The 23,487-nt window shown below is 42.8% G+C and overlaps 1 protein-coding gene across 1 annotated transcript in view; it reads left to right on the forward strand.

The window, feature by feature from the left end:
- dnah1 (dynein, axonemal, heavy chain 1) overlaps positions 1 to 23,487 on the forward strand; it is a gene marked incomplete at its 5' end in the record, with an annotated part of 51,042 nt that overhangs the window by 19,938 nt on the left and 7,617 nt on the right. The window contains 38 exons of the mRNA XM_084044640.1: positions 104 to 217; positions 558 to 746; positions 1,349 to 1,454; positions 1,569 to 1,682; positions 1,773 to 1,922; positions 2,073 to 2,159; positions 2,504 to 2,690; positions 3,303 to 3,394; positions 3,545 to 3,699; positions 3,808 to 3,985; positions 4,621 to 4,815; positions 5,216 to 5,335; positions 5,449 to 5,607; positions 5,934 to 6,041; positions 6,972 to 7,112; positions 7,658 to 7,818; positions 8,290 to 8,447; positions 9,232 to 9,405; positions 10,166 to 10,344; positions 10,833 to 11,063; positions 12,303 to 12,499; positions 12,982 to 13,117; positions 13,208 to 13,416; positions 13,825 to 13,996; positions 14,760 to 14,951; positions 15,839 to 15,949; positions 16,082 to 16,267; positions 16,526 to 16,717; positions 16,979 to 17,146; positions 17,237 to 17,428; positions 17,824 to 17,955; positions 18,848 to 18,973; positions 19,306 to 19,425; positions 19,538 to 19,687; positions 21,461 to 21,621; positions 21,728 to 21,953; positions 22,531 to 22,726; positions 23,436 to 23,487. The exon at positions 23,436 to 23,487 is cut by the window's right edge and continues 100 nt beyond it. Coding sequence (XP_083900766.1) covers positions 104 to 217; positions 558 to 746; positions 1,349 to 1,454; positions 1,569 to 1,682; positions 1,773 to 1,922; positions 2,073 to 2,159; positions 2,504 to 2,690; positions 3,303 to 3,394; positions 3,545 to 3,699; positions 3,808 to 3,985; positions 4,621 to 4,815; positions 5,216 to 5,335; positions 5,449 to 5,607; positions 5,934 to 6,041; positions 6,972 to 7,112; positions 7,658 to 7,818; positions 8,290 to 8,447; positions 9,232 to 9,405; positions 10,166 to 10,344; positions 10,833 to 11,063; positions 12,303 to 12,499; positions 12,982 to 13,117; positions 13,208 to 13,416; positions 13,825 to 13,996; positions 14,760 to 14,951; positions 15,839 to 15,949; positions 16,082 to 16,267; positions 16,526 to 16,717; positions 16,979 to 17,146; positions 17,237 to 17,428; positions 17,824 to 17,955; positions 18,848 to 18,973; positions 19,306 to 19,425; positions 19,538 to 19,687; positions 21,461 to 21,621; positions 21,728 to 21,953; positions 22,531 to 22,726; positions 23,436 to 23,487 — 5,916 coding nt within the window. The remainder of the gene's footprint in view (positions 1 to 103; positions 218 to 557; positions 747 to 1,348; positions 1,455 to 1,568; positions 1,683 to 1,772; positions 1,923 to 2,072; positions 2,160 to 2,503; positions 2,691 to 3,302; positions 3,395 to 3,544; positions 3,700 to 3,807; positions 3,986 to 4,620; positions 4,816 to 5,215; positions 5,336 to 5,448; positions 5,608 to 5,933; positions 6,042 to 6,971; positions 7,113 to 7,657; positions 7,819 to 8,289; positions 8,448 to 9,231; positions 9,406 to 10,165; positions 10,345 to 10,832; positions 11,064 to 12,302; positions 12,500 to 12,981; positions 13,118 to 13,207; positions 13,417 to 13,824; positions 13,997 to 14,759; positions 14,952 to 15,838; positions 15,950 to 16,081; positions 16,268 to 16,525; positions 16,718 to 16,978; positions 17,147 to 17,236; positions 17,429 to 17,823; positions 17,956 to 18,847; positions 18,974 to 19,305; positions 19,426 to 19,537; positions 19,688 to 21,460; positions 21,622 to 21,727; positions 21,954 to 22,530; positions 22,727 to 23,435) is intronic.

The following is a 23,487-nucleotide window of genomic DNA, read 5'->3' on the forward strand; positions in this document are numbered from 1 at the left end:
TAGTAATTTGGTCTCTCATGCCAGGAGACCAGCGTTTGAATCCCGGGTAGGTCTTAAAAGTTATGGATTTTAGCTTAAACAAACCATGACATTAATCTTGCAGATATTACTGGACCAGAGATGACCTGTACGTGCGAGCAGTGAATGCAGAGTTCTTGTATGGATACGAGTATCTGGGTAACTCTGGACGCCTGGTTATCACACCACTCACTGACAGGCACGTCTCTGGCGTATTATCCAAAGAGTAAAATCATGCAAATCCTTATTCTGAGAGTGTTATTTGGCATTTGGTTCTATTTTGTATACTCAGAGGGCCCTATCTTGCTTTTTTAAACATTAAAAAAAAGTAAAAATAGCCAATCTACCATGACGTGTTGTGAGCTTGTAGATTGGATATTTTCACTATTTTTAAATGTTTTCATAATAAAAAAGGCCATATAAGATTAGGCATACGGTGACGCGCAAGATAGGGCCCTCAGGGTTAAATGAACACTCAGGATTTTACCGTGTACTGTTCACGATTCATTTGACTGAAAACCTACTCCATCTCCTTGCAGATGTTACCTGACCCTGACAGGCGCTCTGCACCTGAAGTTAGGAGGCGCGCCGGCCGGTCCAGCAGGGACAGGAAAGACAGAGACCACCAAAGACCTGGGGAAGGCCCTGGCCGTCCAGACGGTGGTCTTCAACTGCTCGGACCAACTGGATGTCATTGCCATGGGCAAGTTCCTGAAGGGCCTGGCAAGGTACAGTAAGAGGAACCTGCGTCAAAGTGTATTGGAATACACAGCTTTGATGTTATGCAAGCTACAGATGATGATTACAGTAGCGATATATCTCGATATCCATCGCACGTCTATAGGATTCCTTTTCGGTGTGAGCGCTTCTCTCGCGCCTCTATCAACAGGGGTGGAAGAAGTACTGATTTATTACTTAAGTAAAAGTAGCAATACCACAATGTAGAAATACTCTGTTACATGTTAGTCCTGTATTTAAATTTAGAATGGCCCATTTCACTGGTAAATGTCGGGCTGATTTTAATTACTTCATGTGCTGCTGGGTTTTTAATTAATAATATAAAAAAAAATGTAAATCTAAATATGCAAAGTAACCTGTGCTGTCAATTAATTGTAGTGGATTAAAAAGTACAAACATTGGAAATACAGTACTCAAGTAAAGTCAATGTACGTCAAAATTGTGCTTACGTAATTATTTAGCCTGCTTCTTTTTCCTTATTTTTCACTTCGCTAACCAAACGCTGAACGAAGCGACTTAGTCTGGATTCCAGACTAGTAATGTCCACCCACCACTGGTATTCAATTATGATCCGTTCCATGTTCCGTTCCAGCTCCGGGGCTTGGGCGTGCTTTGATGAGTTTAATCGTATCGATGTGGAGGTGCTCTCTGTGGTGGCACAACAGATCACCACCATCCAGAAAGCTCTACAGCAAAGAGTGAGTCATAAACAGAATCCTAAGTTAGATGGAGAACATGAACATTAGTCATCAAACATGTAACAAACACTCAAACAACTCAAATAACAGTGGACATTGTTGCTGTTTTTCCAGGCAGAGCGCTTTGTGTTTGAAGGGGCAGAGATCCCTCTCGTTCCATCCTGTGCTGTTTTCATCACCATGAACCCTGGTTATGCCGGCCGCACTGAACTGCCAGACAATCTGAAGGTTCTCTGTTGGAATACATTGTCAATTTAAATAGTTACAGTTCAGTAGGAGATACTGGTTGTTTTACACATGTGCTTCCGCCGTCTACAGGCCCTGTTCCGTCCTGTGGCCATGATGGTACCAGACTATGCAATGATAGCAGAGATATCCCTTTACTCATTTGGCTTCAGCGATGCCAAAGTCCTCTCCAAGAAGATCACCATCACCTTCAAGCTCTCATCTGAACAGCTCAGCTCTCAGGTGGGAACCTAGAATAGGTTCTATGCCTGATAAGTAACACATTGTATAGTTTCTATGTATTTACAAACATATGCTACAAATCTGACTTGGTGAGATAAAGATAAAGTATAGATACAAATATGTATTGACGTGGCTTGTTTTTAAATACAGGATCACTATGACTTTGGTATGAGAGCTGTGAAAACTGTGATCTCAGCTGCAGGAAATCTGAAGAGAGAAAATTCTGACATGAATGAGGTGAGGTCGTATTCCTGGGTTCTGTGCTCTGAAGTAGGATCTATGAGAACCTTTTAAATGCATAAGCAAACACCAGGCACCTCGGTATCTCACCTGGTAGAGACCATACTAGGCTCAGTCCTTGCGCAGGAGACCTGGGTTTGAATCCGACCCGAGACCCTTTTTCTTAATCCACTACCACTATCAAATAAAGGCTTGAAAATGCCTCCAAAACTATCAAATAAATAAGTAAGTAAGTAAATTAGTATGTAAATAAGTAAATGTATAAAACATAACCAAACTTATGAATACCATTTGGAAAGCCACCTATCATCATCGGCTGCTGTTCTTCCTTGACCCCACAGGAGTTGATGTGTCTGCGGGCCATTAGAGATGTGAACGTACCCAAGTTCCTCCAGGACGACCTGAAGCTCTTCAACAGCATCGTGTCGGATCTCTTCCCCAAAATCAAAGAGGAGCCCATCAACTATGGCACCTTAGAGGAGTCCATACGGAACGTCTGTGCCAAGAAAAACCTCAAAGATGTGGACGGTCAGTGTTTTATGTAACCCATTTTTCCCTCCTATTTTGGGCAGAAGGGAGACCTTTATTAATCGCGTCGGGAAATTCAGTTTCAGGTTCACCCAGCTACTGGCTGGTCATAATGGTTATGATGTGCGCTCGGGGTCTAAATGTTTTGAAAACTAGCGGTTCGGTCCGCTATGCGGCCCTCACACCTACATCGTACCTCCGACTCATGACTCATGACTCACAGTTTGTTTGGTTTTTGTTTTAGTCTGATGTCATGACAACACGGTTTGTTTGGGTCTGATGTCATGCTGTCACTGTCAGCCTTATTTGGGTGTAGCTGCATTGGGACCTCTATATATGGTTATGTCTGAGTCATAGTGAACTCTTACTCTATATATGGTATGGTTATGTCTGAGTCATAGTGACGGGCGGTGGTCCGCCCGCCGGCCGACCCATTAGCCAATTTTAATATAGGATAGCAGATCTACAAGCTCACAAAGAGTTGCTTTTTCGTGATGCATTGTGAGCTTGTATTATTGGCTATTATTGAATAACCAAAGTATAAAATCAGTACACTGTACTTTTGAGGCAGTATAGATAATAATATTGCAATGTGTGTCTTCTATCTGACAGGATATGTTACTAAGTGTATTCAGCTGTATGAGACCACTGTGGTCAGACATGGTCTGATGTTGGTGGGGCCGTGCGGATCTGGGAAAACCAAGGTGAATGTTTTACCCGTCACCATGTTTATGTCTAGTTCATCAGAAGTGATATAATAAACATGTACATTTTGACTGTTGATAAGAATGTCACTTATTTAAACTGCTGCTGGGCTATTGGCCGTGTTTATGACAATGACAGTGTTGTGACAGTGTTATGAGATACTAGGAGCTGCTATGACGGCTCTGAAGGGCCAACCCTCTGTGAGTGGCGGCGTGTACAAATCGGTTCAGACGTACGTCCTCAACCCCAAGTCTGTTACCATGGGACAGCTCTACGGCGAGTTTGACCTGCTCACACATGAGTGGTAAATAAATGTTTGGTTTTATGAAAGATCACAAACATCACAAACATCACAAACATGCGTACGTACAGCGGTACGTATACCCACGCCTCCACTTCTCCATCTCTGTAGGACGGACGGCATCCTGTCGTCTCTCATCCGTGGAGGTGTGGCGTCCACGGATGAGGAGAAGAAGTGGTACATGTTTGACGGGCCGGTGGACGCCGTGTGGATCGAGAACATGAACACCGTTCTGGATGACAACAAGAAACTATGCCTGAGCTCTGGAGAGATCATCAAACTCACTGACGTAAGGACTTCTCTTAAAAAACACCTGTCATCCCTATTTCGGGCATGTCATTATAGGCGATCTTTAAAAAAAAAGTTTTACATTGTTTAAAAATGTTTTTTCTTTAAATAGCAGATCTACAAGCTCATAAACCTGTCGCATCATGGTGTGTCGCTTTGTGACACGCCATCCAGGCGTGTTTTACTGTTTGCAGGCCAGGCTGACAGAGTTTTAAGTGGTTCTGCAGGAGTATACTGTAGATATCTAGAAGAGGGTCTGTCTATTTGTCTGTCTGTCTGTCTGTCTAAGTGTTTGTGTGTCTGGAGCTAACCTTTCAAACCGCTGGACCGATCAGTGCCAAATGTATTGTCCACACTGTCAGTTATTTTACATAATTGTATGTTTTATACTTTTTGAAAGTCTTTAACTTTAGAATGGAAGTCAATGGGGCTCCTCTGCTTGGGCTGACACTGTGCCCATATTTGGAGTCATACATCATAGATTATGTCTAGTCTGTCTGAGATCCACATTGGAGCCACGACATTTCCATGTGGATCCCAAGATCCCACATGATTCGATTTGAAGTGTACAAAGTTAGGATTATTAGGTCATTGTTGTTCTCCGTCAAGTCTCAAAACATTGAAAACCCTCCGCAGTCGATGACTATGATGTTCGAGGTGCAGGATTTGGCGGTGGCGTCCCCAGCCACCGTTTCTCGCTGTGGAATGGTGTATCTGGAGCCCAGTATTCTGGGCCTCACGCCCTTCACAGAGTGCTGGCTGAAAACACTCCCTGGGCCCCTGAAGCAACACGCCGAGCAGCTCAACTCCCTCTTCACCACGTTCCTACAGGTAAGAATGACACTGGACTAACAATGTCAAGAGAATGTTTATATGTCTTAGATATGTTACGTTGTGGGCGCTCTGGTGGCACAGGTGTAAAGTACCTATAGGTGTTTGAATCCACGTGGTGGATATGGCTTGCTGAGCGTCAACAAAGACAATTTGTAGACGTGGAGAGGGAAGCCGGGCGTGGAGATAATCTGGTGGGAACTTTTTCCCTCCTGGGGGGGGCGGCAAAATAGAAATGTGTGGGGATGGTTAATTGGCATAATGACAAAATTGGGGGAAAAATGGGGAAACATCATTGCCTGCACTAAATTTTATTTAAAAACATTTATGTTGAACAGATATGTTAGTTTGTGTCAGGGTATTGGGACAACGTCTTTTCTGTTTCCTTTTCTTTGCTTAGGATTCCATCACATTTGTCAGAGAGTCTGTGAAGGAGGTCATCACTTCTATGGATAGTAACTTGACCTTCAGTCTGCTGAAACTAATGGACTGCTTCTTTGCCCCCTTTGTCCATAGAGAGGTGTGTCTGCAACTTAAAAATCCCCCCACATTAAAGTACACTGATACAATGTATAATGGTTTTTGCCCTGCTCAAGCACCTGCTGTCGTAAAATAATGTGTTGTGTTGTTTAGGTTGACAGACCACCTCCCCCAGACAATCTGAACCGCCTGAAGGAGCTGATCGAACCCTGGTTCATCTTCTCTCTGGTGTGGAGTGTCGGAGCCACAGGGGACGCTGTGAGCCGCCAGCGCTTCAGTGCCTGGCTCCGTGACAAAATGACAACGGAGAAGGTTAGATCGTCACTGCTTCGAGGATTGCATGCAGTTATTCCCATTAAATATTTTTAATTGCATTTGAAGACAGTGTTTGGTCTTCTCTTACACACCTGTTGCCTTTGTTGATGTGCAAAATACTTTTTATTTGAGGATTGCATGCTTAAAATGCTACACTTTTTGTTTGTCTACAATACACAGTGAAATCCTTACACCTCATTTCCCCGTGATTATCCGCACTTATTGTTAATTTATCTGTTTATAACTCTGAGCACTGATAGTGTTTATGTGTAGCTTTGCGATAGAAGTATTTTGTGTTTATACTAAATGTATCTTTCCTGCAGATCAACTTGTGTTTTCCAGAGCAGGGTCTGGTTTATGACTACAGGCTTGATGATGCTGGGATCAGTAACTTGACGGAGGATGAAGATGAGGAAGACAAGGGGAGAAAAGTAAGCAGATAATAATGCTGTACATTTACACACAGATATTATGGAGAGACAAATTAGTTTAATGGCCAACCGGTGTTGTGGTGATGATGTATTTTTGTATTGGGTTCTGGATAAAATGATAAAGTAAGCTCTGTAGCTAAATTTTTTATTCCATTAGCTAATTTCCACAAATCAAAACTGTTTTTTAGGAACCATGTGCAATTCTGTAAGTCATTTTAAAACAGCACATAAGAGCTTAAAAATTCACAGCTGAAATATTAACAGATGTAGCCTAATTTATGCAGTGATGGAAGAAGACTCTTTTTTTTTTTTACTGAAGTGAAAGTATCAATACCCTATAGAAATAGTCTGTACAAGTTTGGTATTCAATATTTACTTGAGTAAAAGTACAAAAGTATTGGCATCAATATATACTTAAAGTACCAAAAGTAAAAGTTCTTATTATGCAGAAGGTCCCATTTCACAAGTTTTCAAATGTATAAAAATCCTTTGAAAATAGCAGATCTACAAGCTTACAACGCGTCGCAAAGCGACCCATTGTGAACTTGTAGATCGGCTATTTTCAAATTGCCAAAGTATATACGGTAGGACTGAAGTGGTTTTGTAATAATAATCAAAATCTACAAAGTAACTAGTAACTAAAGTTTTCAAACAATAATATTATATTGGAGTAAAAGTAAAATATTTGCCTTGATGTAGTAGAAGTAAAAAAATTAAAAAATTGAAAGTACTCCAGTAAAGTAAAAATATTTCAAAATTGTACTGAAGTACTTATTATTATTTACTTTCCACCACTGTATTTTATGTCAGAAAAAGAATATGTTAACCACTGTCCTTATTTTCTGCATACATTGAAAACCCTGTGGGTCAAGAGCATTAGAACTCTATGAATACAAACTGTAACACTGTGATTGTCTCTGTATGCTATAGGTGCAGTGGGTCAGTTGGATGAAGTATGCCAAAAGTGCGATAATCACCCCAGAAATGAATTACTCTGACATCATTGTGCCAACCCCAGACACTGTGAGAATGTCCTTCCTCATGGACATGCTGTTGTCCAATAAGAAACCTGTAAGTACTGAATAATAATTGAATAATTGAATACAAACATTAACGTATTATATTGAAAGGTTTGAGGCTCACACACCTCTCTCTCAGATATTCTTCAGATATCACATAACATTTCATTCCCTTGAAAGGATGCCATGCTAAATTATGATATACTTATTACATGCCCTGGTTGAATGCTTGGTTCTTCTGATTGGTTAATCACGGCATCCTGTTGTATGTTATTTCTCGATAGCAGACTCCTGCTCTGCATCTATTTATGTTACAATGGAAGCAGAAACCTCTAAGCTAAAAAATCTTGATAAGTTGCTGTGTAAATAAGTGGGTAATATACACTACAGGTTTGTTTTATAGCAGAAGCAATACAATTATTTTCAAATCAATAATATAATTTGTCGTTTTGCATTTATTACATATTATTCATTTATTATTTTACTTTGTGTCAAATAATTGATTTCTTTTGTGAGCCATGTAATAAGCAGGATAATCAAAGCCAACTGGTCATTGTCTGTTCCTTATCCCTTGCATGTCCCTTTTGTGTGTGCCAGGTGTTGTGTATTGGACCAACTGGCACCGGGAAGACCCTAACCATCTCAGATCATCTGCTGAACAACATGCCTGCTGAATACATCTCCCATTTCCTCATGTTCTCAGCTCGCACCTCAGCTAACCAGACTCAAGATTACATCGACAGCAAGCTGAACAAAAGGTGCCGTAAGAATGGTGACGGATCCATCTGAATGAACAGAATCTTATTGTATAACAAAGTTATTTGGACTCAGTCAACAGTACGACAAGGCCAGCCTTGAGGTGTGCATAGTTTAGCTGCGTGTTTGGACCCTCAAATAACACTATGTCAAATATTGAGTTAAAGCGCTACAATGATAAGTTTCATGGACTTTAGTTGTGATTTGGTTTTGAGTCATTGGACACACACACACAAGCACGCACGCATGCATAGTCGCACACACACACACACACACACACACACACACACACACACACACACACACACACACACAGAGACACACACACACACACACACACACACACACACACACACACACACACACACACACACACACACACACACACACACACACACACACACATCCGCTTTATAATAGTTTCGCTATGTGGCTCAACTAATGACACACACACACGTGTGTGTTTGTTCCAGGCGTAAGGGTGTGTTTGGGCCTCCACTGGGGAAGAATTTCATCTTCTTCATTGATGATCTAAACATGCCCATGTTGGAGACCTACGGAGCCCAGCCTCCCATTGAGCTGCTGCGCCAGTGGATGGACCATGGAGGCTGGTATGACAGGAAACACATTGGTGAGAGACCAGAGGAACTTAATTCAAAGATAAACAAATTCTGTAACGAAGGGGGTAACGCTGCGCCTTAAGCCAAGTTCTGGCTGGCCCGTTGCATCTCAGGAGCAACACACATAAGGCAATTGGAATGAAGGCATGTTTCGACGTTACTACATCTTCGTCAGGTCTTGATGACCTGATAAAGATGTAGTAACATCGAAATGTTGTCATTCCATCTTTACACCTTGTTAATAAAGGAAAAAAGGCTCCAACTGACGAGTTGCTCCAGTGCCTTCATTCCACTAACTATTCTGTATTAGACCCGATTCTTCCTTTTTCTTGCTCCCTTAACCCTTTAAGACCGGGAACGCATCTGTGTCATTTTAGATTTCTTTGGCTATTCAAAAATAGCAGATATGCAAGCTCATAGTGCGGCACGAGTGCCACGCTATGAGCTTGGGGTTTTGAGCGTGTTTTAAAAAAAACTTGTAACAGATGAGCTCGCTATGCCTAACGTTCCTGTTCTGGGGAGGTCATAATAGGTGAACATTCAGCTGAAACAAGCTCTCATCCCCCCGCATTGCGACGGGTTTGAGCTTTTATAGATCAGCTATTTTCGACAAAGACATTTGGTGAAGAGGGGAAACAAAGGAGGGTACCACGTATAGACCCCTGGGGGACCCCAGTCTTTCATTCGATGGTGGTCCTATGTAAATGTTCACTTGTTTTACTTGTGCTCCTACAGTAATATTGGCTTTGTGAAACCAGCCTATGCACTGTCTCTTCTCCTGCCTCTGTCCTACAGGGACGTTCAAACATGTGGTGGACATCAACTTTGCGTGTGCCATGGGGACCCCCGGGGGAGGCCGAAATCCCATCTCTCAGCGCTTCACGCGCCACTTCAACTTGCTGTCCTTCACGGAGATGGACGATGAAAGCATGAAGAATATCTTCTCCACCATTCTGGGCAGCTGGATGGGTGAGTCAGTGTGCCTCATGTATTTAATTCCACCCAGAATATGTGGATTTACCTTTTCTTGTTGCACGAAGAACGTTATGTCCGTACTTGGTAGACTGTTGTAGGGAACTGACCCTTTGAACACAGCATCTGCTGATACTTTTAATCTCGCCTCATGGCGGCATGTTTATGTAGATATCTGAATATGATGCTATTGTTCTTAACATTATGTACATATTATTGCTACTGCATATGCTCTTTACATTTTTCTTTGTCTTTTTTTGTTTTGCTGTGTTTTTCTCCTGCTCTTACTCTACCTCTATCCTCTATCTCTAAACCAGTGGTTCTCAACCTGAGGGTCGGGACCCCACATGATGTTTGGGGGGGGAGGGGGTCCCCAGATGACAGTAAAGTGACAATTTAAGAAGAAAAGTAAAAAGAAATACATTAAAAAAGACCATTACTGCATCAAAAGTAATCAACTATACTATAAAAACTGGTCAAACATTGGTCAAATTATTTTCACAATATTTGGAACCGAGTCAAACTAAATGTAATGCCTCACCTCCTACAATTCCAAGTGCTTGTCAGGGTGTGGGGTCCCCAGTCCAAATATGATTATTTTTGGGGGGTCACGGCCCGAAAAGATTGAGAACCACTGCTCTAAACGACAAATGACGGAGCCTGCACACACACAAGAAATAATATCACCCACTTCTTTACACCTGCAAACCTGTGACCATTTTGACTCTATTCTATTCTAATGTGTGTCTGTTATCAGAGGCTGTGCCAGCCCTCCAGCCGCTGAACAAGCCTCTCGTGGACGCCACCATCAGAGTCTACTCGACCATCACCTCCCAGCTCCTCCCAACACCAGCCAAGTCTCATTACACCTTCAACCTCAGAGACATCTCCAAGGTCTTCCAGGGGGTTCTCATGGCTGAGGCTGGCATGATAGAGGTAGTTTTAACCAGTGGTGGAAAAAGAGTGCTCAAATGTTTTACTTAAGTAAAAGTATCAATACTGCAATGTAGAAGTACTCTGTTACGAGTAAAAGTACAAAAGTATTGGTATCAAAATGTACTTAAAGTACCAAAAGTAAAAGTACTAAAATGTTTGAAAATAGCACATCTACAAGCTCACAACGCATCGCAATGCGACACGTTGTGAGCTTGTAGATCGGCTATTTTCAAATAGCCTAGGTATAAAATAGGGCTAAAGTGGTTAATGTATGTTTTATAATCTAATGATTTATATCTGCAAAGTAACTACTAACTAAAGTTTTCAAATAGTTGTAGTGGAGTAAAAAGTATAATTGTGCCTCTGAGATGTAGTGGAGTAGAAGTAAAAGTACTGGAAATTGGAAATACTCCAGTAAAGTAAAAGCACCTCAAAATTGTACTTAGTTACTTTAGACCACTGCCATCCTTTCTGTGATCATTTTTCAGGACAAGCTCCAGCTGTTGCGGCTGTGGTACCATGAGGGCTGCAGGGTGTTCCAGGACCGTCTGGTGAGCGCCGAGGACAGGGGCTGGTTCCACAGGCTCCTGCAGGCCCAGATTCAGGGGTTTGGCTGCAGTTTTGAAGAGGCCGTGCCCCGCCAGCCTGTTCTGTACGGAGATTTCATGATCCCTGGAGCTGACAACAAAGTCTACACGTTCATAGACGATAGAGAAAAGGTGACGGTTTCGCTCGCAATCTATCCGATGCAGAATAAGAATCTTCTTTCTTTTGTTGAACCACATTAACCCTGGCGTCCCTATTCTGGGGCTGGGCATGTCATTAAACACGTCATTATAATCTTCACAAATATTCAAAAAAATTGCAGATCTGCAAGCTCTGTTATTTTTGCCATTTGTTGTATGACAAAGTATGTAGTGCTTAAAGGTAGGGTAAGTGATATTTTTTTGTTAAAAAGGTTAAAGTACTACTGTATATTCTTATAGTAATCATTGCTACAGAGCGTTCGTTCGGTCTCTCCAGCTCTTTAGTAAACAGAATATAGTACATTTTCAGGTAGGTGACACATTTTAAGCCAATCAGGAGAGAGCACTGAAAATGCATTTTCTGTTTAATAAAGAGCTGGAGAGACATGGGAGACTCCTTATATGGACAGGACACTCTATAGTAACGAGCACTATCAGAACATAGACCCATTTTGCAATTATTTGAATAATTGCAAATCACTTACCCTACCTTTAAGCGATTGCATTGCTGTTAAACTGACAGCCAGCTGCGTTTTGTTTTATTTTTCTCTGTTCCTCATCAATTAAATGGTTGTCAATTCATTCCACAACAGACTGCATGCTTCATTGATTATCATCTCTGTAAAGCAAGGACACGGTTCTAGAAAACAATCCTAATGATGAGCTAGTTGATTAGAGTCATTTAACAATGCATCTTGGGTTTACAAATGTGCTGTCAGTGACGTCACATTGTATTCTGTAGTTGGCAGTGGTGTAAAGTAACCCAAGTACTGTACTTAAGTACAATTTTGAGGTATTTTTTTTTACTTTAGTGGAGTGTTTCCAATGTTCTGTACTTTTACTTATGCTCCCTACATCTCAAAGGCAAATATTGTACCTTTTACTCCACTAGAAGTATTTCAAAACTTTAATTACTAGTTACTTTGTAGATTTGGATTATTATTACAAAACAATTAACCACTTCAGCCCTATATACATGTTGGCCATTTGAAAATAGCCGATCTGCTATTTTCAAAATATTTTAATTGATTTTATACATTTCAAAACTTGTGAAATGGGACATTCTGCACAATGAATACTTTCTACTTTTGGTTCTTTAAGAACATTTTGATACCAATACTTTTGTACTTTTACTCAAGTCAATTTTGAAATCCAGACTTTTAAATGGTAAATGGTGCATTTATATGTGAGTATTTTTTCCACCACTGGTAGTTGGTCAGAGTGATGGAGGAATACATGGAGGACTACAACCAGGTCAGCGACACCAAGATGAAGCTAGTGCTCTTCATGGACGCCATCCAACACGTGTGCCGTATCAGCCGCATCCTGCGCCAGCCCCTGGGCAATGCCCTGCTGCTGGGAGTGGGCGGCAGTGGGCGCCAGTCCCTCACCAAGCTGGCCTCATACATGTGAGACTCCCATACTTCATCTGTCCAAACACACACTGCTCTTATGTAAACCTGTGCATTTTATAGATTTCATTGCATTGTAAAGATAAGTCATACCTATATTGTTGCACAACATTATAGCATTTACCTCTAACATCATGAATTACATTTTTGTTGTTTCTACTACTTGTTGTTTCTACTACTTAAACCTTATATACTTCATTTACTGGGGTCCACGAAGAATAAATGGCGAACTATAAGCTCACAACGTGTTGCGTTGTGATGGCTTGTAGATTGGTTATTTTCGCCGCATATTCACCCATCATGAGATGGTTAATGAGGCAATCCATTATGAAAATAATATATGTTGGGGCGGGGGGGACCAGGTGGGACATAAAAGTTATGGATTGCAGCATTTGCAGCATTTCATACATTTGTTTAATGCTTTATGAATGATGTTTCTATGCAGTCTTCACAATGCCACTGTCCTGCCATTACCGTAGGTCAGAATACGAGTGTTTCCAGATTGAGCTGTCTAAAAGCTACGGCCACTCAGAGTGGAGGGAGGACATCAAGAGTATCATGTTGAAGGCTGGCCTGCAAAACCAGCAGATCACCTTCCTCTTTGTAGACACACAGGTAAAGTCCTCAATTATAGTCTACCGTCTACTCTGAGACCTGTTGTCCAGCTACTGTTTGATCTGTTACGTGTGTTCATCATTGCTCCAGATCAAGAGTGAGTCTTTCCTGGAGGATGTGAACAGCATCCTGAACTCGGGCGACGTTCCCAACTTGTATGCGTCTGATGAGCTGGAGCGCATCCTGACCGCCATGAAGCCGGTGGTGCAGGACCTGGGCCTGCAGCCCACTAAAGCCAACCTCATGGCTGCTTACATCAGGAGGGTCCGCAGGAACATCCATACCGTGCTCTGCATGAGGTGAGTCCCCCCCCTCCCCACATCTCCATCATCTTATTATTGGGGCTACAACTATCTTCTTAGCAATTATTCTATCGATTACTTTTTCGATTAATGGAATGATTGTGAAACGCTTAAACTTTTCGGTTCTTTTTATTAACAAATCGATAAAACAATATACGGGTATAGTCGACTAAATCAATTAGTCTGATTAACCACTTAAGCCCTATGTTATACTACCACGGTATTGCGCAATAATATTGAAATAGCCGATCTACAAGCTCACAATGCACTGTGCGTTTGTAGAGCTGCTATTTTCCATATTTTGGGAAAAATAGATTATACAAATGGATTAGTTTGATCAACTGTTGCACCACTACTTATTACCACCCCTGTCATTAATCTCACTCTTCACCTCTCCCTCTCCAGTCCTATTGGAGAGGTATTCCGCGCGCGGCTGAGACAGTTCCCCTCCCTGGTGACCTGCTGTACCATAGACTGGTTCAGTGCCTGGCCTGAGGAGGCGCTGCAGTCTGTGGCTGCGTCCGTCCTCAATGAGCTACCTGGGCTGGAAGCCAGTGCCACAGCCATGAAGGGACTGGTGAGTGTGTGTGTGTGCGCGTGCATGCTTGTGCATGCTTGTGCGTGTGTGTCTTGACAAAGCCTTATGCACTAGCATCCTTTATTTCAATACATTCCTGAAATAAATGCAACCTGTGGAGCAGAATTGCCCTCGGCTGGCTTGTGTTTGTGAAATACGTTTGTAGTGTTTTTTTTCTACAGTATTTATTTGGCTACAGTATTCAAAAATAGCAGATAAACAAGCTCACAAAGTTTGTAGATTAGAATTAGTATTTTAGAAAAATCTTTTTGAAAAAGATTTGTGCAAATCTTTTGATACATACATTTTTTAAAGCGAACATTTCTTACTCAAATCTTTGCTTCTGGGGGTCCCTGAAACCAAATATTTTGAGATGGGGGTCCGTGGCCAAATACATATAATTGTGGGGGTCCTTGACATGAAAAAGTTTGAGAATCACTGATATAGCAACATACGTTTTCCAGAAAACTGTTAGGATTTAGAAGACATTTGTAGAATCGGCCTCAGGTACCTGGAACGCTTCTGTGTCACTTTAGATGTCTTTGGCTATTCAAAAATAGCAGATATACAAGCTCATAGCGCGGCACCGAGTGCCGCGCTATGAAAAATCTTGAACATTTTTTGGGCATTTTTTTTTCAAAAAATGTTACGATTTAGATTTTTTTAAAGAATCGCCTCAGATCTTAAAGGGTTAATGGACTAAGTGGTTCAACTGAGGAAATGTCTTTTGTGTGACCTCTTCTGAACTTGTTCTCCCTACCAGACCTTGATGTGTGTGGAGATCCACCAGATGGTTTCCAGGAAGTGTGAGCAGTATCTGGCCGAGTTGTCTCGTCACAACTACGTCACACCCAAGAGCTACCTAGAGCTGCTCAGCATCTTCTCTGCTCTCATTGGACAGAAGAAGCAGGAGTTACACAGCGCCCGCCAGCGCATGAAGACTGGTCTAGACAAGGTTAGTCGCTGGATAGGAGGGAAAAACGGATACACAAATGATCGTGATGACTTTTTTGTGTCCTTCTGCAAGTGTTTGTGGACAACTTTGCAGATATTTAACCTATCCCGCTGAAATCAAACTTGTCGTTTGGCCTCATCGCATGTACATCTATCCGTGTCTGTCTGTCTGTCTGTCTGTCTGTCTGTCTGTCTGTCTGTCTGTCTGTCTGTCTGTCTGTCTGTCTGTCTGTCTGTCTGTGTGCCTGTCCAGGGCTAATCTTAAGGCAACGGCGATGATATCCGGGCCGGCATATTATTTAGTTAATAGTTTACAATATGTGACAGTCTTACATATAGGCTAGTAATGATGATCATACAGTTCCTTTCCTTATCTAAGAAGAGACCTTGAGCTCCTATACTATGAAAGAGCTTGTTTATCTCCGTTCGAAAGGGAGTCTGTCTGTCTCCAGATGTTCTTTTTGAACTTTTTAATTGACTAAATCATCAACATTCAAGGATGAGGCCAGCACAAAATGATTACCCCACACATTTCTATCTGCACGCACCTGCACCATTTTGTGTAAGCCAAGGAGGTAAACCACAGAATATATATCTCACATACAGTATGTTTTATACTTTTTGAAATATTTAACTTGTTAAAACTTTTATTTTATGCTGGAAGTCAATGGAGAACCCAGGGCTTACTAGGCCCCCTCCTGTTTTCATTCTACACAAAATGTCTTCGCTGAAAATGTCCGATTTACAAGTTCGTAGATCTGCTATTTTCGCCGAATGTTCGTCCCAGAATAGGGATGCTACGGTTCAAGTGAATCAGCAGTACACTGAGTGATCGTGTTGGACAGTGTGACTGTGGTGTCTAATCAGCACTGTATTGTGATCCTGTAGCTCCTTAGCACAGCAGAGGACGTGAGTAAGATGCAAGAGGAACTGGAGACGATGAGACCCATGCTGGAGGAAGCAGCCAAAGACACTGTGGTCACCATGGAGAAGATCAAAGTAAGACACAGGAAATATGCAGGATGATACACTGTCCTTAGTTAACATCGATGTCTAGAGTCTTCTTCGTCCCCTGATAGATCTGACCCAGCCTTGATGTCCTGTGTCTTTGACGTGGGTCTGTTTTTCCAGGAAGACACCGTGGTGGCAGAGGAGACTCGTACCGCGGTGCAGGCCGAGGAGGCCAAAGCCTCAGAGAAAGCTCGCGTTGCAGCGGCCATCGCCGAGGACGCCCAGAAAGACCTGGACGAGGCTCTGCCGGCCCTGGACGCCGCCCTAGCCAGCCTCAAGTCCCTCAACAAGAACGACATCACTGAGGTCAGAGATTTAGACCACCCCCATGCTTTATTAACCACTTAAAAACCCTATATACTCCTTCCCAGGGGTCTGTACTTGAGGGCCTACCTCACAGCTCACAATGTGTCACATTGTGAAGCGTTCCGAGCTTGCAGATCGGCTATTTTCACAGAATGTTTGCCTATTTTGACGCCCAGAATAAGGACGCTAGTGTGGTTAAGAATACGACTTGGCGATCGGTATCAAAGGAGTCGTCACAGACTGTGTGTGTTTCTTTAGATACGAGCCCTGCAGCGTCCTCCCCAAGGGGTGAGGCTGGTTATTGAGGCCGTGTGCATCATGAAAGGCATCAAGCCCAAGAAGGTGCCTGGAGAGAAGCCTGGCACCAAGGTGGATGACTACTGGGAGCCTGGCAAGAGCCTGCTGCAGGATCCTGGCAGGTTTCTGGACGGCCTGATCAAGTTCGATAAGGTAGAGGAGCATATAGAGTTATATACTGTTTTCATGCAATATCATATACGCTTACAGTTGTTTCCCATTACATGTTGCCACTTTAACAGTTTTCTGAAAACTAAAAAATCTTGGTTCCTATTTGTTCTGTTGCGGTGTCTGGTTTACCTATGACTATGACAAGCACTTTTTGTAAACTACAGTATATGCTGTGTATATAGTGTGTTTGTAATGATCAATAACATTGTACTTAACTCTGCATTTATTTATTTTTTCCTGCAGGATAATATTCCAGATACTGTGATCAGATCAATTCAACCCTACATCGATAATGAGGAGTTCCAGCCGGCATCCATTGCCAAGGTGTCCAAGGCCTGTACCTCCATTTGCCAGTGGGTGCGTGCCATGCATACGTACCACTTCATAGCCAAGGCAGTGGAGCCCAAAAGGGTAAATATTTTAGAAATCTGTTGCTGGCTTGTTAATCCTCGCGAGACATTTTTGTTTGGTTAATACCAATGCAGCTGCGTTTGTATACAGCAAGCTCTCCGGGAAGCTCAGGAAGACCTGGCAGTGACCCAGAGCATCGTGGACCAGGCCAAGGCCAAGCTGGCTGCGGTGGAGGAGGGCATCGCCACCTTGCAGGCCAAGTACCACGACTGTCTGGCGAAGAGAGACGAGCTGGACAACAAGTGCCAGCTGTGTGAGGGCCGCCTGGTCCGAGCAGACAAGGTCAGATACAACGATAGACGAAAAATGTAATAGTTCAGAAGGCTTATTTCATTTGATCTTGACCAGCTACGGTACACTAGTAGCTCATGGAGAAGTGTGTATTGTTGGTTGTTAAAACTACATATTGATATTTTGTCAAATCAATTTGGTAAAATCATACACTAAGTGAGCGTTACCTGAAAGCCTTTTTTTCTGTTCCAGTCAGACATGGCAACCAGTTAATCATGAACATGCCAAAAATAAATAAAACATGTAAATGTCTCACAAACATTGAACGTCCCACATGTCCCACAAATTTGACCCCCTTCCCCCCCACAATTTTTCATTAAGCCAATTTCCCATTCCACCATGTGGGTGTTCCAGTGTTCCAGTGTGATGATGTGTTGTCTTTGTAGCTTATAGGTGGGCTGGCGGATGAGAAGGTGCGTTGGAAGGAGAGCATGCATCATCTGGAGTACATGGTCATTAACGTAGCAGGAGACGTGCTTCTGTCTGCAGGATACATCGCCTACCTTGGACCCTTCACTGTAAGTGGGTTGTGGACGTACGATAAGCGAAACATTTTATTGTAATATATCTTAATGTTTTCCACCGCCATGCATTAACCAAGTAGCCAAATTAACCACTTAAGCCCCATATACATTTATTGAAAATAGGACATCTACAAGCATACACTGTGAACTGCTGTTTTTGAAAAAAAGTTGTACAGTATTAATCTCAATTTGTGCGACACATTGTTAGCTTTAAGATCTTTTCTTGTTGGCAAGCGACACCGTCGTGCAATGGAGTATAAATTGGTTCCCAAACTGTGGAACGAACACCCCATTGCAGTTAGAACTGCAGACTCACTCTGAATCTTCCGCCGTAATCTGAAGATTCACCTCTTCAGACTCCATCTTTGGCCGTAGCACTTGCCCTAGCCTTGATGACCTTGCAAGCTTATGCAAAGGTTAGAATGTCATTTAGATAGCATGTTATGTAGGCAGATGCCAGGCTCACTAGTTGACCTGGCATCCTATAGTTTGTTTAGTTTCAATGTACAGAATGAATAATTATTTTGATATTATACTGTTTAGACTTATGATAGGTTCTTGGTTTACCGCTATGACCCTAGATTACTATTTCTATGCATTTGATGTATTACCTTGTGTTTACTTTGCTTACTGTAAATCGCTCTGGATTAAGAGCGTAAATTGTAAATTTAAATAGTAAATTAGGCATCACCCCTTACTTTGGTTGGTTGTGTTCCTATGATGCCATGCATTGTGTCTTTGTGTTCAGGGAGGTTTTGTTCCTATGATGCCATGCATTGTGTCTGTGTGTTCAGGGAGGTTTTGTTACTATGATGCCATGCGTTGTGTCTGTGTGTTCAGGGAGGTTTTGTTCATATGATGCCATGCATTGTGTCTGTGTGTTCAGGGGGAGTACAGAGAGTCCATGGTGGAGGAATGGCTGTGTGGATTCAAACAGCTGAGTGTTCCTCACACGGACAAACCTGACCTGATCAGTACCCTGGGAGACCCGGTGCAGATCCGCTCCTGGCAGGTCCGCAAAGAGCCTTTAATGGGATATAATTATTTAGATGAAATGACATATTGCTGTTGTCGGTCGGAAACCTCCTATCTCCAATCTCCATATTCTATCTTTTTGTGTGTTTTGGTAAATTAACGCCCTACTTGCTCATACTACTGCGTCACACAAAATCATCGAAAGTAGCAGATCCACAAGCGACGCGTTTCGAGCTTGTAGATCTGCTACTTTTGATGCTTTTGAATTTGAATCCTGAAAAAGTAATATTTCTACCTATAAATGCACAGAATCTGTCTGTCTGTCTGTCTGTCTGTCTGTCTGTCTCATCATGTGTGTGTATTTTTCAGATAACAGGCTTGCCCAAAGACAGCCTGTCAGTGGAGAATGGTGTGATAACGCAGTACTGTCAGCGCTGGGCTCTGTTCATCGACCCACAGGGACAGGCCAACAAGTGGATCAAAAACATGGTGAAAAGGATCTGACACTAAATATATGATTGTACACAGACATTCTGTATGTACAGTATACACAGAGGTGCTTCAAATGATCCTCTGACCGCTGTTTCCTGTTTTCTCCAAGGAGCGTGACAGTGGATTGGTCATTATGAGGCTCAGTGACCGTGACCTCCTCCGTAGCCTCGAGAACGCCATTCGTTTCGGTAAACCTTGCTTACTGGAGAACGTGGGAGAAGACTTGGATCCTGCCCTAGAACCCGTCTTACTGAGACAGGTGATTTCGTACACACTCGTCCACACATTGTATATCGATAGTTTCAAGAACGTACAGGCATAACTAGCTCTGGTCCATAGTGTCTAGTTTTCATTAACGCTATGTAACTGTAAAGTAGATTTTACACAAAAGGTGGGGGTCCGAGAGTCTTACCACCACGGAGAATAGGCATTCAACAAAGACAGGCATTCGTCTTTGTTTCTGTTAGTAGCGAACGTATGTTTTTTATTTTAACTGAAGTGTTGACATGGTGCTCCCGTTAAAATGAGGAAATTGCACGTACAGTCAGTCCCATAGTGTTACGGAGAACTCCTAACGCTATGGACCAGAGCTAGAGCATAACTAGCCCTGTCTGTGACCTCTCCCATCTTGGAGCTACAGCGATGGGAGAGGGCACAGACGGCTCTAAACAAAATGTGTAGCACACAATGATGTACAGTATGTTGTGGACTTGTGGTACTACTCACATAGACATTTAACTCACACTCCATGCACACTTGTATATCGATGATCTCAAGGGCGTATCAGCATAACTAGCCCCGTCAGTCAGGAAGGACTCCACCCATCTGATGATATTGGTTAACACCAATATCATCAGATGGGTGGAGTCCTTCCTGACTGATCGGGTACAACATGTCAGGGTGAACAAAGCAATATCTCTCCCTATTACAACCAACACGGGGGCTCCGCAAGGGAGCGTGATCTCACCGGTATTGTTCACTCTGTACACAAGCGACTGTAGGAGTGACTCAGATAACACCTGTATCGTTAAATTTGCCGACGACACAGCTATTGTTGGTCTGATTGAGAACGATGAGATGGGCTACCGAAGAACAGTGGATGAGTTTGCTGGTTGGTGCAAGAGTAACTTCCTTCAATTGAATATTAAGAAAACTAAGGAGGTTATATTTGATTTTAGGACTAGTGCTCATGCACACCAGCAAATAGTTATTGATGGGGATGGGGTGGCGACTGTTGAGGAATACAAGTATTTGGGTACAACAATTGATTTCAAGCTGACATGGAATTCCAACACTGATGCCATCTTTAAGAAAGGTCAGCAGAGGCTGCATTTTATGCGCAGACTGAGACAGTATGACGTGGAAAAAAGTGTAATGGTACTCTTCCATCGATCCTTCGTGGAGAGTGCACTGACTTTCTGTTTCGTTTCCTGGTATGGCTCATTATCATTGGTTAATAAGAACAAACTCCATAAAATCATCAACGTATCCAGCAAGATAGCTGGGGTACGACATGAGAGTATGGCAGCAATGTATGAGACCCGGGTGCTTAGGAAGGGGAGAGCTATTGCTAGGGATAGAACGCACCCGTTATACAGTCAATACCACCTTTTACCATCAGGACGACGGTACACAGTGCCAATGTTGCAGGCTAGGGCCTCAAGATCATTTGTCCCTACAAGTATAGGACTCCTGAACAAACAGGCCCCATCTCAGTTCTGTGCATAAAATGAAATGTAATGTGATGCCTCTTGAACCATGACTGGTTGCCTTGTCTACTTGTATGTATTTTGTAATTATGTTATGTGTTTGTGATTTTTTGTATCCTGATGGCTGCTTGGCACAAAATGAATTTCCGCAAGGACAAATAAAGTATCTATCTATCTATCTATGTCTGTGACCTGCCCATCATCGCTGTAGCTCCATCCCGGAGCCACAGCGATGGTTGAGTTCACAGACGGAGCTAAACTAAACCTTCAGCGAGCAATGATGTCCAGCAAGACTCACGCTGTCTGTATGTGGTGGTACTCAGACATTCAAGCAGCAGGGTGGCATGGTGCTGAAGCTGGGCGATACCATCGTCCCCTACCACAATGACTTCAAGATGTACATCACCACCAAGCTGCCCAACCCACATTACTCGCCAGAGATCTCCACCAAAGTCACCCTCATCAACTTCACCCTCTCACCCAGGTAACATTATTCTGCTCTGCTGTGATGCCGCCCAATGCTTTTAACACCAATTTCTTGTTAAATGTGAACGCCAATAAAGAAGTTAAGTGTGTGTGCGTGTTACCAGTGGTTTGGAGGACCAGCTGCTGGGCCGGGTGGTGGCTGAGGAGCGTCCAGACCTGGAGGAGGCCAAGAACCAGCTGATCATCAGCAACGCTCAGATGAACCATGAGCTGAAGCAGATCGAGGACCAGATCCTGTTCCGCCTGAGCTCCTCTGAGGGAAACCCTGTGGACGACGAGGAGCTCATCCGAGTGCTGGCCGCCTCCAAGGTCAAGGCTGGAGAGATCAAGGTCAGACTGTTGTCTTATGGGACCTGGGACATCATAGTCATCCATAACTAACTTAGCTGGGTGTTCATTTGATCAAGGCTCTACGATGGCAGTTCTTAAAGGCTCAATCAGTGATACAAATGTGACACCCATTTATTTTTTACCACATGTTTTTACTCTATAGAGCCTGTCATAGCTTTGTTTACATTGGTGTAAAGCAGACCCAATTTGATTAATAAAATCTTTAAGTATGTGAATATAACCGTAAATTATACAGTACTGTATGTTCATATTGATCCCAGATTGGGCCTTAAAGGAGCATGTGCAGATAAAAGAAATCATTGGCACAGGACTAAATTGATCTCTTAGAATGAATTAAAATACTAAGATAGCATATACTGTATGTAAATGTCAGAGCACAATGCCACTAACATCACGTAGAACTTTGTTAACGTGTGGGGATGTGCTGATTTGGGAATTATGTCAATTTTTTAACTATTTCTGGTCGACAATGCCCCGTCTAGCAGATCAGCATACTCTTGTCGACGTGTCGTTGATATGCTAATGTTCCGGTGACCCCGGCCGATGTCACTACCAGGCTAAAGTGATGGTGGCGGAGGAGACGGAGAGGGACATCGATGCCACCCGCCTGCAGTACGTGCCCGTGGCCGTGCGCACTCGGATCCTCTTCTTCTGCGTGTCCGACCTGTCCAACGTGGACCCCATGTACCAGTACTCTCTGGAGTGGTTCCTGAGCATCTTCCTGGCTGCCATCTGCAACTCTGAGAGAGCAGGTGAGGTCCCATGACGCCTCCCGTAACTCCGAAAATGTGCAACCAAGACCCTTGTGGGTCCATTTGGTTCCATTTGCACACTCCTGGTGTTCAATTCACACTCAGGGTTTTACTGTGTACACTACACCGTCAGATCGCCGATTTCTTTATTATTAACAAAAACAGATTATTCCTGTCCTTGTATTACCATGGCAACGGCATGTTTACAATATTCACCATTCAGGACATTTGCATAGCAACTTCCTTGTTTGTGTGGGCAGTCGTGCAGTACGTTTTTAGGAGAGATTATTCTTATCCTTATTATTATTATTATTATCAAAAAAAACTGTTAATGGGACATGTCTATGACTTTCATGTTGCCATATTGATAAACATTTTATTAAAGCAATAAGCAATACAAAGCAGTGGTTTATAGTGATTTTTAACCAGTTAAGGGGATTCTTTGCACAATACGGAGTGCCGAACAACACTCCTTAGCTGATCTAAAATGACTGTAACCCAAGGCCTCTTGGGGCTTGAGCCCTACAGTATCTTTCACACCTTACCCCTTTATGACTAAACTTTTTGGGTATTTTTTACTATTTTTAAAAACATTTAAAGATAGTTCACTATTAGGGGTACGGCGGCGCGCAAGATACGGCCTAATCCAACTAATATTTCTCTGCTTCCGCCCCCTACTGTTCATGTCCTGGCATGACGTCTCTCACAGACACCGTGGAGCAGAGAACGGTCAACATCAACGGGTTCTTCACCTTCAGCCT

The sequence above is a fragment of the Gymnoscopelus microlampas genome, assembly GCF_963454915.1.
Source record: "Gymnoscopelus microlampas genome assembly, chromosome: 20".
NCBI lineage: Eukaryota > Metazoa > Chordata > Actinopteri > Myctophiformes > Myctophidae > Gymnoscopelus > Gymnoscopelus microlampas.